General features: G+C 56.3%; 4 protein-coding genes across 4 annotated transcripts; 2 read left to right on the top strand and 2 right to left on the bottom strand.

Annotated features, from left to right (window-relative positions):
• Positions 1-755: 755 nt before the first annotated feature.
• GGS23DRAFT_546509 (uncharacterized protein) lies at positions 756-2347 on the bottom strand. Its single transcript, XM_051515040.1, has one exon. The coding sequence runs from the start codon at positions 1960-1962 to the stop codon at positions 1228-1230; it is 735 nt and encodes a 244-aa protein (XP_051377354.1). The 5' UTR covers positions 1963-2347; the 3' UTR covers positions 756-1227.
• Positions 2331-3720, top strand: GGS23DRAFT_546507 (uncharacterized protein). The gene has a single exon (XM_051515039.1). It carries the CDS (start codon positions 2618-2620, stop codon positions 3425-3427), a length of 810 nt encoding a protein of 269 aa, XP_051377353.1. The 5' UTR covers positions 2331-2617; the 3' UTR covers positions 3428-3720.
• A 2190-nt stretch (positions 3721-5910) lies between these two features.
• On the top strand, positions 5911-7291 carry GGS23DRAFT_592401 (nagb/rpia/CoA transferase-like protein; the record flags this gene model as incomplete). Its single annotated transcript, XM_051517871.1, has 3 exons — positions 5911-6161; positions 6257-7127; positions 7202-7291. The coding sequence occupies 3 exons, from the start codon at positions 5911-5913 to the stop codon at positions 7289-7291; spliced, it is 1212 nt and encodes a 403-aa protein (XP_051377352.1).
• Positions 7292-9053: 1762 nt separating this feature from the next.
• Positions 9054-12720, bottom strand: GGS23DRAFT_602358 (C-type lectin protein; the record flags this gene model as incomplete). Its single annotated transcript, XM_051519316.1, has 12 exons — positions 9054-9120; positions 9245-9326; positions 9404-9669; positions 9728-10098; positions 10156-10231; positions 10283-10976; positions 11259-11548; positions 11662-11679; positions 11828-11942; positions 11999-12237; positions 12305-12423; positions 12478-12720. 12 exons carry the CDS (start codon positions 12718-12720, stop codon positions 9054-9056), a joined length of 2580 nt encoding a protein of 859 aa, XP_051377351.1.
• Positions 12721-18075: the final 5355 nt, after the last annotated feature.

Genomic DNA, 18075 nt, shown 5'->3' with positions numbered 1-18075 from the left:
CCTGGGCACCTGATGCGATCTACACATACACCTAGGTATGCGAGCACATACCTACTAACGGTATTCGTCGCGAGTGTGGAGAGAGAACGACGATGATCGGGTGCGGAGAGGGAGTTGGGGTTATGGGCATGGCAGCATGAGGGTGTTCGCGTTTTCGGGGTGGCTCCGATGAAGAAGAAGGGATTTTCCGGGTCGATGAAATTACTTTTTCAGCTTGATCCATGTCGGCGGCGGATCCACCGAGTTGTCGATCCACCGAATTGTCGATGACATGGAACCTTACCTTATGGGCGTTCGGGTGGGGTGGGGTTTGGTTGCCGGCTGGCCACTGGCAGCGCGTTATTACTATAGGTACCTACTCATAGGTAGGTAGGTACCCATTACATACGCACTACCTGTAGGTACATTGGGAGGTAGGTGTGCACACGCGTTTCCCCCCTGCCGCTGGCGCCATACCAACCTGAGGAGGAGGAGGGTCCCACCAGAGTCCGGCGCAGCCATCGGTATACTCTCATACACAGACAGCTGCAGCCCACCAACCTCAGGTGCTCGCCGCGTACCCTGCATGTACACGTACGTAGGCTCATACTCGTACATAACTCGGTTTCCAGTTACCTTACCCATCGGTTAGGCAGGAAGAGCGCACGCAGGTTCTCTGGCCCTTATTCTTGGGCAGATTCCTTCTTACCTAAGACGTCGAGCATAACTTGAATTTCGTCGCTTGGCCGCTTCAAGTCGGTCGTGGCCGAGGTTGGCATGTATAATGATACCTAATAATACTCGCCTCGGCCTCTTCTCTCATAACACCTCCCTTCTATTGCTGCCGTGTGGTGTGTGCTTTAATTTCCAACGCCGGCAGATCCATGTTAGCAGATGGGCTGCTTCTGGCAGCAGGTTTGGAGTCGAGCCCGCTAGCGTTCTCCTCTGCCTCTACCGCCTGGTCACCGGTGTCTGTCCTCCTGCCTCTCCCGCTCCCTCTCCCTCTCTCTCTCCCTCTCCTCCTCCTCTTCCTCCTCCTCCTCTTTCCCCCCCCTTCTTCTCTCGTTTTCCCCGGCGGACCAGAAATACACAGATGGATTAGGTCAGGTACACAGGGCCCCGGTGAAGCGTGCAAGGGAAAAAAACAGTGGGATTGTGGCCTGACCTGCCCTGTAAGCGGCTCCGAATTCGGGAAGGGTCAGGCATTAAAACTACCCACCGACAGGGGCGGCCTTTTAACGTCCTACCCTAACGCTGACCTATTATCTCCCTCCCTACCCTACCTTCGCTATCCTTCCCGATTCTCCCTACGAGTCTCGGGTCTGACCAGAGCGAGACGCATACGGAAAACAGGAAGAGAAGGACGGGAAGAGAAAAAGACACGAGATACCTGCGAACACATCCATCCATTCCATCCATCCTTTCGTCGATGCGGCCCGCCGAGTCATACGATCCTGGCATAGCCTCCCCCCATAGGCGAGGGAGACTCGGCCTGTCCACCCGATTTTTCCTCTGTCCGAATGCCACGCTAGGACAGCGAGAACGAACGGCTAGGCCCTTCGTCTTGGTCTGCTTCTTCTCTTCCTTCTCCCCTTCTCCGGCTTGCATGAGACGACACTTTTCATATGTAGGTACGATCGCAGTACACGCACGCCTCCACGCCACACGCACGCACGCGTAGGTACACCCATCCGCCCACCCGTCCATTCGCCCATCCCTCTGTGTGCATGACATTACGCGCACTTGGGCATCGACGAGTGTCTCGTCTACGAATTCTACTTGCATGGATATGGCTGTTGGCGAGTGTTGGCGAGTGCTGCTGCGTGTGGTGTTGCGTGGTGGTGCTGGCAGAGAGAGGGCGTAGACGGTATTACCGATACGATGAACTTCTCGGTAGTTGCTGGGCTCCCTCTGATCACTATTTTCTTTTTTTTTTTTTCTTTTTCCCGTCCCCCCCTTTCTTCTCCCCTTGACGACGATCATGGATGCGTCATCTCGCTCTAGATCGTGACCGACAAGTGACAAAAAAAAGGAAGGAAAAAAAGAGAGAGAAAAGGCCGAGTTGCCTCACCTGGCCCTACCAGCCGCTCCGAGATGAGATGCAGCCTGGTCGAGACACATCGACAAGGTCGTCGATGGCCTGCCTGCACAGCAATGCCCGGCAGATCATTTTCCTTGGCACTAGGGTCGAGCGGACCTTTTCTTGCCTGCGCATCTTCTCATGTTACCTCTATTTATTTTTACGTACCCAGTCCGATGTGGTAGCCGGCCGAGACAGGCCGGGGATGCATCATATAAACCAGCACCAACAGGGTCCATCCCTTTTTAATGTGGTCTTTCCCGTAATAACGAAAAAAAAAAAAAAAAACGGCCTGGGGACCGTGTGTGAGTGGGCTCGGCTCCTTTGACGAGAAAAAAACGCCTGAATGCTTGGCCTTTTTGCCTTCCATATATTCTCTAGATCTACCTCGAGTCGTCCCCTCGAGTCGTTCCCGGATCGTAGTTTTTCGACTTGTAAGTGCTACCTCGTGGCTCAACCTCTCTTGCTTACCTCCTACTCCCTTCTCCTCCTCCTCCTCCTCTACCTTTCCCTCTGTCGCGTGCGTGTACGTGTGCGTACGTGCGCAAAGCCACAGCCATGTCGGAACCCAATCCATTATCGTCAGCGCCGTCATCATCGCCCTCGTCATTCACGCTCTTCTCCTGGCTGCCCGCCGAGTTGAGGCTCGAGATATGGCGACTCACCTGCCACCCGAGGGTCGTCGAGGTCCTGTACGACGTTGAGAGCGACCAGTGCCTCTCGTCGACACCGCCTCCGGCCGTCCTGCACGTCTGCCGGGAGTCGCGCCTCGAGGCGCTGCGGGTGTACCGGCCCTCCTTCGGCACGCGGTCGCGCGAGCCGAGGATCTACTTCTGTCCGGACCGGGACACGCTCTACCTGCCGCGGCCGCCGCTCATGGGCTACGACGACGCGGCGCGCTCCTTCGCCGACCTCGTCCCCGGCGCCGGCGACGCCGTCGTCAACCTCGCCATCGACTACATCCGCCCCGCCGTCCGCCGCCCCTGGGAGACCTACAACAAGTACGCCCTCATGCAGAGCTTCCCCCGCGTCCAGGAGGTCGATCTCGTCCTCAGCACCGACGGCATCGCCAACGCCGACGCCGACCCCAGCCTCCCGGACCGCAGCGCCGGCGCCAGCGACGATGTCAAATACGATGGCGCCCATGGCGACCTTGACCTGGCGGACCCCGTCGGCGACGTCTTGGACCTCTGCCGACTGCTCACCAACATCAAGGAATCCTTCTTCTACGAAGTCGGGTCCGACTACATGCTCGGCGATCCCAAGGAGGAATTCTACGAGCGGCCCGTCCTTCCTCCGATAGTGTTAAAGTCCAAAGTAGTGTCACCGCATCGAGACCACAGGGCAGCCATCGGTGCTTGCGTATGATCGGATGCCGCACGTCTCTCTTCTATTCTTGTATACGCATCTTACCCGGGAGCCTCGTCATTGTATATATTAGGTTAAACGTGGGTTATAAAACGGAAGATACCTAGAGCTCGCGCAGACTAGATTTACTTGTTTTGTTCAAACGATCCACCGATGCATCTTACCTAGACTTGTTAACAAGTGTTTCTAACGTACGTGACACTAGTCCTCTGCTACGCCATCCCCGAAGCCCGCGTATTCGTTATTCGCGACGAGCGAGGGATTACAGGAGAAGTACAGCACTAGAATACCCATCTTACCTAACCTTACTATCAACAACGACCGGCAGATCCTGCCGCATCCGTCGTAGACCCCCGATACCGTTGAGCCATGCGTAAGACTATTAATACCCTGCCTTTCTGGGTCCGCAGAACTCGGATTGACATTGGAAACGGCGGATAGGCTCCATCAATCCAACGGAACGCCCACGCCGTATCTTATAAGGCATATACTACCAGCCGGGTATAGAGACGTGGGAATAATGTCCACGTCTCTATACGACGCAGTGCAGGCCAAGCTAGTCTGCCCGTCCCCGTGGGTCAACACGCCAGCTTCGGGTTGGAAAAAGGAGTTGGAGGACAGCCACCAATCTCTCCCTAAGAATCGATAACCGAATCCTGACTACGGGACTGAGGCCGTAGTCTTAGGTATCCAATAAATCCAGATCAGCTAGAAGTCTGAGCCAAGACTCGGACGTACCCATCCAGCCTGAAGTGTAGTCGCTTTTTTTTGTCGTCTCACCGCTGTCGATGGGGATGCCCGCCTTCTCGTCGATACGGTATAACGGCTGCGGGGGCAGGCGCCGGACGCCCAGACATTGACGTTTGGGCTCGTCCACACGCCGTGGCACTTCACGTCTGCCGCCTGCACGCGGCACTGGGGGTTCGGCCCCCCGACGGCCAGCCTCCCCCGGGTCGGAGCGCAGCACGTCGGGGCGGCGGTGCCCCCGGGGGTCCTGCGCGTCGGATCCCCGCCCTGCGCCTCCCCACGCGAGGTAGGTTACGCGTTCGTCTCATGCGTCGAGGCGTCCAGGGAACCCCAAGTTGGCGACGCCATCGGACGCGTGGAAAGCTCTTCTTGACGAGGCAGAGGCGGCGGGCAGGTGGGTGGAGAGAGCGCGGCTGAGGACAGCGCCCTCCTCACCGGCCATCAAAACGGCCGCTGCCGGTCGCGACAGATGTGTGCAAGGCGGCGGCCCCGGCTGCCGCTCGTCCTGCTGCTAACCCGCAACGGCAGCGAGCCGGACAGGGCTCTCCTGGAAACCCGTACACCTTGCGCCGTGGCCCTTGCCGAGACCGAGCATAGAGAAAACGGCAACGTACTTATTGAGCAGGTTCCTAGCTCCGGGAACGGGATATCAGTTGGGCTCATCTGTCGTTGGAAAGAGGTCGGATGCGATCTGTATTTCGACCGTGGCGGGAAGCGGTGGCTCTGTGGCTGCACGAGAATAGCTGACGTCGTTTAGGTGTCGAGTCCATGACGTGCATGTCGTCGCTCCCCAGCTTAGTGCCTAGAGAATCTCCGGATCCGGAATCGACGTGAGGCGTTTGGACGTGCCTCGGCTGGCATCTCCGAGCTGGAGTCCGACCCCGGCGACGACGAGGGACCAACCAACCCCTTACCTGTTTATGCCGCAGATGCGCAAAGCAGTCTAACGAGATCGTGATCGGCGTGCCTTCGGGTCGCGAGAGCATTATCTACCCTGCTCTGCGGAGTCTACCTAGGGATGATGTAGGTACCTACCTAGACGATCAGGTCGGTGATATATGTCCATGTGTATGAGTAGGGGGAAAGATTGGGAAGAGGCGGAGGGCCTAAAGAGCTACCTCTTTATGTACTTACGTGTACTTCCAAGGTACAAGGTGCCATTCGCTCAGCACACTTCGCTACCTACCTGTAGTGAGAGTGTATCTCACCTTAGGTGCATAACATAGGTACCTAGGTAGGTACTTGATGTAACTCGCTATTGTACCCTACCTGCCCCGCGGGTTCACTCCTGTTGCTTTGCTGCCTCAGGCGATAAGGCACGCAGAACGTTAAGTAGAAAGCTGAACCTGTTGTAGGTCAATTGAAGGGATAAAACTATTCGGTGCTAGAAGGGATAAAACTACGTGTAGGTGCTAGAACAGCTTATATAGGTACAGCTCGTCTGCCGTGCGTTGCGTTTCTTGCCCTCATTAACTCAACCAATCACAGGGTTTCATTTAGGGTGCCCTAGGATCCACAGTGGTTGTTGCCTCATGCAACTATCCGCATGTGCCCGGCTTTCTGCTTTCTATATGCCTGTAAAAGGTGTAGGTACCTAGTGCAAGTTCAAGGTTCAGGTGGGATGTAAGGTTGCGACGTCTTGCCCCGCGATTTGACTCACTGGGAACTCCCGCGGCGCGCCCGAGAAACGAAGAAGAAGAGAATAAGAAGAAGCGTGGCGCCCTTATAACACCTTTATGGTCTATCGCCCGGGCTTGACGACCTTCTCCTCCTTCTTCTATCCCTTCGCAAGCTGCGCGGACCGCCTCACGAGAGAATCGACTCTATTTCTCGTCTTTGGCCTCAACCCCACTCTCCGACACAGTCCTGCCCTCAACAGCGCCGGCTACGCGCTCGCAGCCGCCACCCCTGCTGCCGCCGCCATGACGGTAGACCAAGATGCGCTGCAGTATCCCATCCGCAGCAACCCGGACCTCGAGTCCTTCGAGTATGTGCCTCTGCTCTGCGTCCTCTGCTCTCTCCCCCCACCCCCCGCCTCGGGTCGCGAGCTAACCGTGCGTCCGTCCGTGACCTCCGCGCCAGCATCGTCAGCTACTACCACAAGCTGCTCGCCGACGACCCCGGGCTTACCATGCCCGTCGCCGCCATCGAGTCGCTGATCGAGGCGCTCAGCCAGTCGTCAGCCACCACCGTCTTCGAGACTATGGATCTCGTCAAGACCCAGTCCGCCAAGCTGCGCGCCGCCGTCCGGAACCCCATCGCCCTCACCCACGGCACCGAGCTCTTCCAGCAGTACCTCGTCATCTCGCTTAAGCAGCCGGGCCCCGACGGCAAGGAGACTAGCAGTCACGAGAACTTCGAGGTCGTCCGCCAGCACCTGATGCGCAACACCCGCCTGTTCGTCCAGAGGGCCAAGGAGGCGAGGCTGGACATCGCTAACGTCGGGCGGCAGTACGTCCGCGACGGCTACACCATATTGACCCACGGCGGCTCGCGCGTCGTGGGCACGTTGTTGGGAAGGGCCGCCGAGCCGACAGCTGGCGACGCGAGGCGACGCTTCCGGGTGATCCACGTTGTCAACGACGCCCGGCGGACCGAGAGCAGCCGGGAAGTGGCCGCGCTTCGAGCCAAAGGCGTCCCCGTCGCCACCATCCCCGAGTCGGCGGTTGCTTATTCCATGGGCCAGGTCAACATGGTCCTGGTGGGCGCCGAGGCCGTGACGGCAAACGGCGGCATCATCTCTCGGATGGGCACCTACCAGATCGCCCTGCTGGCCAAGGCCCGCAAGAAGGACTTCTTCGTCGCCGCCGAGCAGCACAAGTTCGGCAAGACCTTCCCCGTCGACCAGTCCGACTTCGGATTCGACCAGGGCGTCATCGACTTTCGCGCGGCCGACGAACGGGAGAGCGACAAGGGTCGCCCGCAGCCCATCGCTGACCCCGTGGACTACACGGTACGTCGTGCAACGCCGCTATTGGCGACACCTTTGCCTTGACTAACTAGCGTGCTAATCCTGCGAGACAACAGCCGCCCGAGTTCATCACGTCCCTCTTCACGAACACCGGTGTGTTCACGCCCACCGCCGTCGCCAAGCAAATCATAGACCTCTTGTACTGAGGTTTATCAATGCGGGATACTGCAAACAGGGGGGGGGGTTGGTGGTGAAGGGGGCGGAAAGGGATTCGAGAGCGCGCGCCACCCCCCCCCCGGCTCGGCTCGGCACTACTGCGGCTGCCCCGGAATTAGACCCATGCCTGTTACCCCACGGGGCGAGCAACGCTCTGATAGGTTTTATCAGCAACAGCCACGAGCGGAAGTCCCCAACTAGCCTGCCCAACTAGGGGCGGCAACGAGCATGCTTATGCCCCTGGGGGGAGGGGAGAACCTGGTCCGGTGACCCGCGAAGCCCAGTGCTGCTTTTTGGTCCTGCAGCCACATCCCCGTCCCTCCCGCGCGACCCACGGATTTCTCGAAGGGAGGAGAGTAAGCGTGGTAAGCACGCCCTGGGAGGCTAGGCCCGCAGCCTATCCGGGAAGCTCGGGTGCCTGTCTTGACGTTACGGACACGCGAGAGTGCCGACATTACATATATATAGGTAGGTAAGATTCGCGGGTATGGATCGACATAGGGCATGGTACGGTACGGTACGGTACGGCACGACACGGAAAGGAAAAGGGGGGGTGTGCCCCCCGTCTCTTAAAAGGGAGGGAGGGGATCACGATTTTAGACGGGGCACCGTAGGCAAGTAGGTAGACAGGTATAAACTACGAATGGCATAACGCGGCATACCCACACGCAGACAAGAGAGAGCGAGAGCGAGCGGGGGCGGAAGGGAAAGAAGCGGTGAGAGACGCTTACGTTTACGAGAGAGTCGCCGCAGGTTTGAAGACCTAGATGTGACTCGGGATGCCCCCTATTATGCATGTGCGACCTGTGTATACCAACGACAAGGCACGAAAAAGAGCGGAGGCGGAGCAGGGGGACCCGTCGCCAGACAGTATCCAAAAAAAACACGATATATCACAAAGAACTAGAGCCGTTGATGACATCCGGGTTACGAGAGAGAAGATCTGTCTATTTGATGAAGTTGGCTCAATTTCGTGTCATCGCCGCCGCGTCGAAGATCCCGTAACTTCAAGGGTGCTCAGGGTAGCATGAATGTAACTCAGCCTATTGGTCCCTCTCGTCATTTCTCACTTTCCATCCTGCACTTCTCTCCCCCTCGCCCAGCTAGGGAAATACCACCTTTTCGCTAATGTACGCCGCCGCCACCGCCACCGCCACCGCGTCTCCCCATTGAGCACACGCGGGCATACCACACACACACCCATGCACCTGCGTCACGCACACGCTGTAACTGCTAGGAGTTACGACTTCGGGTTTTAAAAGACAGAGGGAAATGAAAATAAGCTGCGGAGAGGGAAACCCCCTTCTCGAGAGGGCGTGCCGAATGCCGGACCGGGGGGGGGAGTTGGCTTGTATCCTGGATACACCCCCCCCCTTCCCCTCGTGCCCCATCCCATTGGTACGAAAGAAAAATAATTGAGAAGACCGTGAGCGATTAGGTAGATGTGTACCTAGCTCGTGTAGCTGGCTGGATGACTGAATACCTATATCCGTACCTGCTACGCGTGGGATCGAGAGACGGAAGATAAATTCGCCCCTCCGGACCGGGCACTCGTGGCAATATATCGTTGGATGGATCGCGCGATCGATCGACAGCTCCCGCTCACTAGCTGTTAGGAACTGGTCCCTAGTTATACGTGCGCAGGCAGGCAGGTAGATAGCCGTGGGGTACTTGGAGTCCGTTAAACTAGGTAAACACACCTATCTATGCGCGCGTATAGGTGTACGAATATGAGTGTGTGAGGGCGCCAGATTACAGGTCACGGACAAGCCTGGCGCCTACCCAGGCGTATAGGTAATTGCGTTGGTACCAGTTGACGCTGAGAAGAGCGGTTTGTGTTAGTAGGCTTTCAAGGATGCTCGTCCTGCGAAGGCCGATCATAGTCAAAGTCGCGCGAAAAGAGGAAGAGAAGAGAGCCAAGAATGAAGATGGAGGGCACATACAAGGTCTTCCTCCCCGCAACTCGGGGGTGTGTGGCCCACGAGCCACCAAGAACAATATTGTGTTTATTGTCGAAGAAGTCGGCTGCAAGTTGAATATTTCCGTATCTGTTAGCGTTTTGGATCCTCGTACCCCAGAAAGAAAGCATAGGTGGATCATACCCGTATATCCCGGGTACAGAGCCATAGGCTTGAAACCCTCGTGCCTTGTGAGCGTGGAGCTAGTCCACTCCCACACGCCTCCCATCTCGGCCTGCCCAGCTAGGCGATTGCCTTGGGCAGTCACGGGTACAGGGTGCCAGTGCCTAAAGCCCACATTGGCGTTGCTAAGATCGATGAAGAGATCGTCATTTTCAGACGAGCTGCCATCGACACTGTCGGGAGGGTTCGCCGGCGGAGTCCCTTCGACGCCATCGTTAACTAGGTGGCTACACGTAATCAAGGCTTAGTTAATGTCGGGAGTCATATATTGGGAGAAGGGCCTACGCGTTGGCTGCTGGGGCTGCCCTCCCTAGCTTGCGCTCTGCTTCCTTCTTCTGGGCGTCAACGTGGGCATATATGCTTCGTGCCTCTTCGAACGTAGGGATTCTGCCACCTAGCCAGGCAGCGCATCCCGCAAGTTCGTCATATGAGGCGAATACTGGCCAGTCAAGTGTGTACTCCAGGGGGACTAGCCCGTAGACGGTCCGCACAGCCTTGCCTTCCAGGAATGATGCGGGGACGCTGTCGCTGCCGTTAGTATGACCATCAGTACGGCTGTGAAACCTTTCGTCATCGCCGCCGGTGGTCTTTGGCTCGAGATCGGCCCACGCGGCAGGGAGCACTGTCGCCTTCGTATTGTATAGGTACGACGCGTACTAAAGACGAATTAGTGTCGTCTTTTCTCCAGATACGATGAAAATGCTAAGATTCACCTCCTCGTTTGTGATAGGCCGTCCTTTGGCTTGGAAGCCACCAACACTGACACGTCTTGGTGGTTTCTCATTGTCCCTGCGGACTAATTAGCAGAGCCCCCAAGCTGAGCAAGGCGGTGCGACTGACCACCCAAAATGCTTAGTGGAGTGTAGCACATCCTCTGGTTCGTCGAACCCCAATACGATATCCTGGTCGGGTATATTAAACCAGTCATTACTGACTCTTGCGGCGCGTGCGGCGCGAGAAAGGGCCTCAAAGTCGGGGCGTTTGGTGTGGGGTGGCGGGAGGGTCTTGTCGCTCTGTAACATCATGTAGAGTAACGTCTCCAGATGCATAATCTCGTGCTCGAAGCCAGCCCACATGGCTCTCCCGACATTTCTGGGGATATTCCCCAGGCCGACGGAATAGATACTCTTCAACCTGTCCCGCACCCGCCCTTGGTACTCTATAATTTCCTCAACCGGTGGCCACTCATCTGGGGTTTCCGAGTGGGCGTGGCAGACCTCAGGGTTGTCAACGTCCGGGTCTATCCCTCGCTCAAAGATGGAAGAGTAGAAGGTCGGCTCTGTAAGTGGGTTCTTTGTCGTTTTAGCTAACTGGATGTCAAGAAATGTGGGGATGTGACCGAGGTAGAAGATGCATGCATTTCGAAGCTCGATGGGTTTCTCCAGAAGCTCTTCATCCGGCAACATCTGTCGGGTCACAATATCCCACGGGGTCCACAGACTCTCGAAGTCCTCGAGAGACGGGATATTCGAGCGAGCATACTCGGAGGGATCGGGGCTGAAGGACATGTTGGGCTTGGTTAGGAGGTGAAGGCCTAGGAAGAGTTGTAGTTGTCAGTGGATCCGGCTTGACGTTTACATATAGACCCAGGAGTCCAAGGCTCGCGCCCCATAGAAAGCTACGGGCGGTAAACATGCGGACATATGGAGCAGGCCCCGAGAAGACGGGGCCCCGTGGTTAACATCACGTGTGCAATGTACAGCAGGGCTTGCTTCCTAAACGTGGGGAAGCCCATGCCTATTCAAGGATTGGGCGCCGCGGAAGCGATATACCGCATATTCGTGAAGTCAGACGGGGGGGATCGTGGACCACTCACCATAGTCTTCGTCGTCGGTCATCCAACGATTAGCTTCGATCATGCCTGCTGACTTCCACAAGTTACTGCAACCATCTTCCGAATACTTCAAACTCTGTTCAACTTGGACACGTTCCTGAGCCCTGATTGTTTCTCCTAAAACGAAGGTATCGTGAATGGGCGAATAGAATGCTTGGTGCCGCCCCCCTTCGTTGTCGTAGACGTATTCGCCGATGACCTGCCAGTCGTCTAGCTCGAATACCCGTTGTCCGAGGACTTCGTTCGCGTGAGACAGTCCATTCAGGATAAATCTTTTTCAATCAGCATGAATAGGAAGTACGTATACGTGTGTGTGTATGCGCGTGTGTGGGGTGGGTGGCCATATGTACGTGTGTATGCTTGTGTGGTATGATTCTTCACTGACCGATGTGTAACACCCTGACTATCTTCAAAGCAACGTACGGCGGTTAGTAGGGCTCATTATAGACGTTGGTGAATACTTACCATTGTATGCGTGACTATCACAGGGCGTCAGCAGCCCGGAATTCCGCTCGAGGCAGAGTGAAAGGGGGTATTCCATTCACACTTACTAGACCTTGGAGGGATCAGTGCAGGAATCCAGCCCAATCAGAAAACTATCCGCCGGCCGGAGAACATCGGCGAACCCCTTCAGGAACGAAGCGGCTTCGTCCCGGTGGAAATTTCCTATTTGGGCTGGTCAATTACGAGAATTCCGATAAGGGATCTGTCTGAGCCCATACCGATGCTTGATCCGAGGGACAAGACACACTTGCGCTTGGAGTAGATCTGCGGCTTACTTAACCATTCGCGGCCATCATCGTACGTTCCCAAGAGCCCGTGACATCGGACGTGACGGTAGGCTGGGAGTTGGGCCAAAGTCCTGGACAACTCATCCTGGGACAAATCGAGAGCGTAGTAGTCAACCTTCTTGCTAGCGTCTTCGAGAGCCTGCAGGAGAAGGGCTACCTTCCTCAGGTTTCTATCCGAGGGCGTCCTCGAGTTAATGGGGTTGTCTCTTGAGTCGCAGAGGCTATACTTCGACTCACCCGCTACCCAGCTCAAGCACTAACGACCCGGACGGGATCGCCTTGGCAACGGCGGTGGCGGAACGCCGCAGGACTTGGATCTCATGGTTCGTCAAATAGTACTCCTCCAAATATGTGATCTAGACCTCGGTCAGCGATGGTGACTGACTCGGGGGAATTAGTTCCCGCCCGACCTCTTCGAAGAGCTGCAGGCCCTTCTCGTCATAGAGGAGCAGGGTCGGCAACTTCCGCAGGCCTTCCTGAGGGCGGAGCAACTTGTGTATCTCTTCTTTGATATTGATTTCCACCGCAGACTGTCGTATGTCAATAATATCGACAGTGGGCCGTTGTCCCGCGGGGTTACTGGTGCCTTTCCCGAGCTTGGAGCCTGGGGCTGGGCCCGGAGGCTCATAGGCGGGCACAACAACGGACGGCATATTTTCAAGAGGCCGGTATCGCTTACTGCGCCGGAAACCAGCGTCGTGATACGCGGAGGAGACAGGATAAGACCACTGCCGCAGGGGTGAGAGAGGCGGGATCACATATATATGGGAAGCCTGGAACGTGCTACGCGAGTTGGGGAACGGGGTGAGAGAAAGCGAGAGAGGGAGAGAGAGGGAGAGAGAGGTACCTAGGGTAGGTAGAGATGGAGATGGAGGGTGAGCGAGCTCATGGTACGACGATGTAGGTACCTACACACTATACCTCCCACGCCGATGGCACAAAGGATGGATGCTGCCGACATGGCAGACTTTGACCTCGATAGCTCGTCCTGTACTCCGCTGACGAAGGTAGTGATGTCAGCCAGAGCTAGGGATGGCTACCCCTGGCCAAACGGGGCGCAGGCCAACAATGGGGCGATCGAGTACATCAGCCCTAACGCGGTTCGAGCAAACTGGATTCACGGTGGCCATAGCAGCGACGGGATTCGACGACGGGCGTGGTGGACACGGGGGGGGGTGTCGGGGTTCGCGCGCATGGGCTTGGCGATAGGATGGCACGGTAGTTTACCCTGCCCAGGATCTTAGGCCGAGCAAGGTCGAGCATTTCCGGAAGCTGAGAGGGTCGGATGTGAGGAGCTAGAAATATTTTTGTCATAAATTGCTGCACACCAGGCTAGACTATGACTCTGAGAGTGGGATGTCGAAGGAGAGGGAGCAAATCAAGGGGGAGAAGCGCGACGGTAGGGATAAAAGCCACGGCTGTCCCGGCCCCGCAACCAACACCGCCGGGACATGGGGGGGACCGCCACGCTTTACTGCATATGACCACTTAGAGGGCACAATAGCGGCTCCCCAGCACGCGGTATTGGCTTATGCGGCATTCCCCTCCCTGCTTCGAGAAGCACGGCGGCGGCGCGGGTAGGACTTGCCATATGCGATGTATGCATGTTGTATGCATGTATGGGTGGTACCTAACGTGGTATGCACACGGCTGCTACCGGGTACACCACACGGGCACGGACGAGGAGGTACCTAATGTACGTATGTCTTAGCCGATAGGCACCTGTCTACCCGCCTAGAGGTAGGTACACGGCTACCCCCCGGCCCCAGTCCGTTCTAGTTTCCGTTTCAGCTCTACCAGAGAAGACTTCTAGACGGCGGCGAGGCGCCTAGCCAATAGAGTATCGGGCATTTGTCGGGACCACCATCGGTTTTCCGCAGTGCCTACGTGATAGGTGCACGGATTGCATTCCTACATATAATGCTCGCCAGTGCGCATATTTCCTACCTATCTACCTCATAGACGGCGTAAACAGGTATTCGGGCAGGTTAGGTACATACATCATCGCAGCTCAGGTACGTAGCTGCCCGCCGCATCGACGTTGGTTGACGGAAGAGGTAATGACGTGCCAAGGTGCAGGGACGTTTATAGGTGCGAAAGGTAAGTCCCAAGACAGTAAGCGACTGCATTAGGTACCTACGTGGTTACCTCCTACCTTCCCTATACTACTACGTGCAGAGGCGGGAAGGTAGTACGATGCAAATTCAATCTCGCCCAGTGGGTAAGGTTTGTAAGTGTAACTGACTGCCAGGTACCTAGGTGGGTACCCAGGTAGGGAAGAGGGTAGGTACCTACCTTCCTCACCACAGCCTCCGTCGCCGCCTGCCCGGGCACCTGGTATACATACCTATACCCATACCTGACTTAAAAGTAGGTATCTCCTACCAACCCTCTACCCACCTAGGTACCTTCTGGGGTATCCAGGCGCGGGTGTTTGCCAGTATCTCTAGAGGTACCGTAGTAATTACGATCCAGAGGTGCCGGGGTATCGGCCTACACCAGATACTCTCCCGCGCTAGGTAGGCAGAATAGCGCGGGATACGAGTAGGAGATGGGCAACTTGCCTCGGTTAAAAAGAATCTGCGTTATGGGCGTGGGATTCTATTACTAAGACAATTGCCGTTATCAATCTACCTGCCATGATTCCTCGTGTCTGAGCAGTTTGAGAATTGGGAACGACACTTCGCCGACCCTATGAGTACCGACCCAGGTGCTGAAGGCATGGCATAACATAGCATAGCACAGCACAGCATACCTACCATTCCTCTCCCTCTGTCTCCCTCGCACTCTCCTCCCCCCTCTCCCTTCTTCTCCTGCGCCCCCCTTCCGACTACGTCACGACTATGCTGCCATGACCTGACCTGACGATCTACCTCCGAATCCCACCTCTGCTTCTCGCCCCCTTCCCTCCCCTCCTCTCCCCTCGGTAATAATCCGTAGAAAAGTGCCTCCCGCCCTCTCACCTCGCAAAATCTATTCCACGAGCCCGTGTATGCGTAGGCGCGAGAGCGTCAGGACTTGTGTCTACGGATCGGGGCCGCGTCCCAGAGAGCACGGTAAGACGGAAGAGCCTCGACTCGACATTGACTGGACGCGGCCAAATATAGCCACCAAAGTTGGTCATGGGGCGCCACTCACATGATGTGTGCCGTATATTGCCCATTACCTGGTTTTTGCCTATCCTAGCGGCTTGCATCTGCTGGCAAGTGTCGTGCTCTCCCCTCTTCGGACCTCCTACGGCACAGCGGCGGGCGTATCTGGCGACGGAACGGTGCCTGGATGCGACTCCAAGATGCACGTCAAATGTGGGGAAGCCTCTTCTCGTGACACCCCCACACGACGCGACGTCGAATACACACACGATCACAGAGTCACGCATGCAATATATGTACGTGGCCGTGGCGTGCGCTTGGGTATGCCTACGTTAGGCCGGCTATACGTAGCATATATGCCTGCGTGCCTGCTTATACGAGCACCAATTATCGGTCTATGCGCGCGAGAAAGCACCGAGTTGGGCCAACGTCGAGACTCCTCGCGCGAGGCGGAGACCAGCCCGATATTTGACAGCATCGCCTCCGACTTCATCCTATCTGTCTGCCACGCTTTCTCGGCCGTGTTCGATGCTTTCGTACCAGCCGTCGACCTGGCGAAACAGACATGCAGTGACACCCTCGGGGACGCCCATCCCAGCTACTGGCTCTGTTATACCTACCTAACCCGTCAAGTAGGCCTCGAAACATTCTTCTTAGCACCGGAGTTGCCAAACTTAGAGGAGGCACGCCCGTATACGATGTCGGGTGGTTACGGAAAATGGAGGACCTCAACGAGACCACTAATCTACTGTAGACGAAAGTGGTGATGGTAAAAGGGGGCGAGGGGGGCGGCTCTTCTAAACCAAAAGCCAGAATAGACCGCGACGACTTTTATGTCTTGGCCTCTGATATTCTGTTACCGATCCTACCCCAAAACAGGTTTACTCATCCCGACCTGAGGAAAAACATATTAACGCGTTATAAGACGGCTATCCGGCGCATGCATTATACCTACACGGACAGTTTTCGGCTTGTGCGCATATTCCATGAGGCATCAAACATTCCTGTCCATTTCTACACCCCCTCAAGCCCTCCTTAGGTCCCTGTAGCTCGAAGCCCGCTTTCCGGTTATATATTGGGCTTCTCCATATCCAAGTCCCTTTCTTTCAGACTTACAGGCCGACACATCTCGATCGCCGGCGAGCCACACCAGATTTTCTGATATCGAGACGCGATCCTGCAGCCTCACGTGCTCTCGACCCCTTTCGATCTGCCCTTAAGAGTCACATGTACCTACAGGTGCTATTGCTTGTCTGCCTTGGGTAGGTACGTAGCGAGTGCTCCCTCCCAGAAATCCGCTCGGATGAAGTTCTCCGTCTAATATATTGTATTCAATTTATCTCTCCAAATAAGAAGTCGATAATCAAATCTAAACTCGCCTTCTGAATTCTAGTTTTCCGAGTTTCTCGTATCTACCATACTGGCACCCTCAATAACCCATCGCGTTTGACTTTGTGGCATTATTACGGGGATGGTCAGCTCACTGTCGTGTATGTGTATCAGGGCAAATATGGTGAGAACGTTGTCAAATCTGGGCATCAGCCAGTGCTTTCCGGCCCTTTAATTCTGTCATGAATCGTTTTCACCCCGATTATATTAACTACTATTTCAAAGTGACAATGCCAACCGATCTAGTAGGCAGCAATCGTCATGCCTATCGAGCTAAAGAGGGCGACTCTCGTAGCGGGCGATATGTGCCTAGCTGAGACCTAGGGAGGGATGCACAAATGTCATCGAGGGGATGGGTTTGACAGAGGCGAGTGCTAGAAGGGATGTGCATAAGCATCTGCCAAGCATCGGCCCAGGACGTCGGCGGGACCCACAGGATAAAGAATGCTCGTCCAAGCAAAGGAAGCAGCCCGGGAAACAGCCGCGAACCGATGCGTGGAGTCCTGGAGATGGGAGAGGCTATTATCAGGTGGATCATGGTCACGGATCCAGCCCAGCTGTCTCTGAGCTAGTTGGCTACACATGCAAGCCTCCGACTCTCCGACTCTAGCCCGGCATCTCGCACTCCCAAAGCATTGCGCGTAACGGGGGACAGCAGATCCCGACGAGCGAGCAGGACCGGATCTTGGCCCGCTCTCGTGGAGCGTGGGAAGACGAGGGAGAGGAGGGAATAGGGAGAGGGGAGGCAAGGGCGTCGTACCTATTACCTACTAATAGTTACTCCGCGTTTACGGGTTTCGGCTTCGCGCCGCCGATTCAACGCGGCGGACGACTGCATCCCTCAGGCAGGCTGCCCGCCGCCTGATTGGTCCGCTGGAGGGTTGATCAGTGTAGGCAGGCCTCGCCTGGGTTTCAGGCAGCTAGCTTCCCGGAGCGGCGGTACGAGCCTTCGCTCGCCGAAAGTTGACCCTTTTTTTCCTTTCCCGCCATATTCTTAACTTCTTGTCCCGCATAGATATCACCGGGTCTAGACGCGCTAGCGTCGGAAGCTTCCTTGAGGGTAATCCCGAACGGGGGCCGCTCGCCCGGGCAGGAGTTGTCGAAGAGGAGGAGTGGTGCGAGGTTGCATACCGGCGAGGGCGAGATCCGACCGACGCACCAGCATGGCAGACTTCCTCTCGCGACCAGTCCGCGTTCTAGAGTATCGCGCGCGCCGTCCCGCCCGTCGACCGTCGCTAGGTTGGCCCTCCCTATTGTAGACTACCATCACGATCTTGGGTTCGCGGGCGGGCCCAGCCGGTGGGCGCCTCGACAGGGCATGGGAAGGGGGGAGGCAAATAATACCTATTACGTATGCGTATCCCGCTCTGTGCGTCCTCACGCCCTAGTTCCGGATCCTCCCCGCCACTACTTACATCACCCATAGAGATGATCTCAGCCAAATCAAGGTAGTTTCTGATGCGTGTAAGGGGGTAGGTATGTCTGATGCGATACAGTTGCCCTACTTATACCAGCTGGTGGATCCGG

This window comes from Durotheca rogersii (genome assembly GCF_024521655.1).
Source record: "Durotheca rogersii strain YMJ 92031201 chromosome Unknown GGS23scaffold_1, whole genome shotgun sequence".
Taxonomy (NCBI): domain Eukaryota; kingdom Fungi; phylum Ascomycota; class Sordariomycetes; order Xylariales; family Xylariaceae; genus Durotheca; species Durotheca rogersii.
The sequence above is the reverse complement of the archived record's forward strand: the minus strand, read 5'-3'. Positions and strand labels throughout refer to the sequence as shown.

Excerpts from the sequence above, each read along its gene's own strand:
- GGS23DRAFT_546509 (XM_051515040.1), bottom strand. The coding sequence starts at position 1,962 with ATGATCGTCGTCAAGGGGAGAAGAAAGGGGGGGACGGGAAAAAGAAAA.
- GGS23DRAFT_546507 (XM_051515039.1), top strand. The coding sequence starts at position 2,618 with ATGTCGGAACCCAATCCATTATCGTCAGCGCCGTCATCATCGCCCTCG.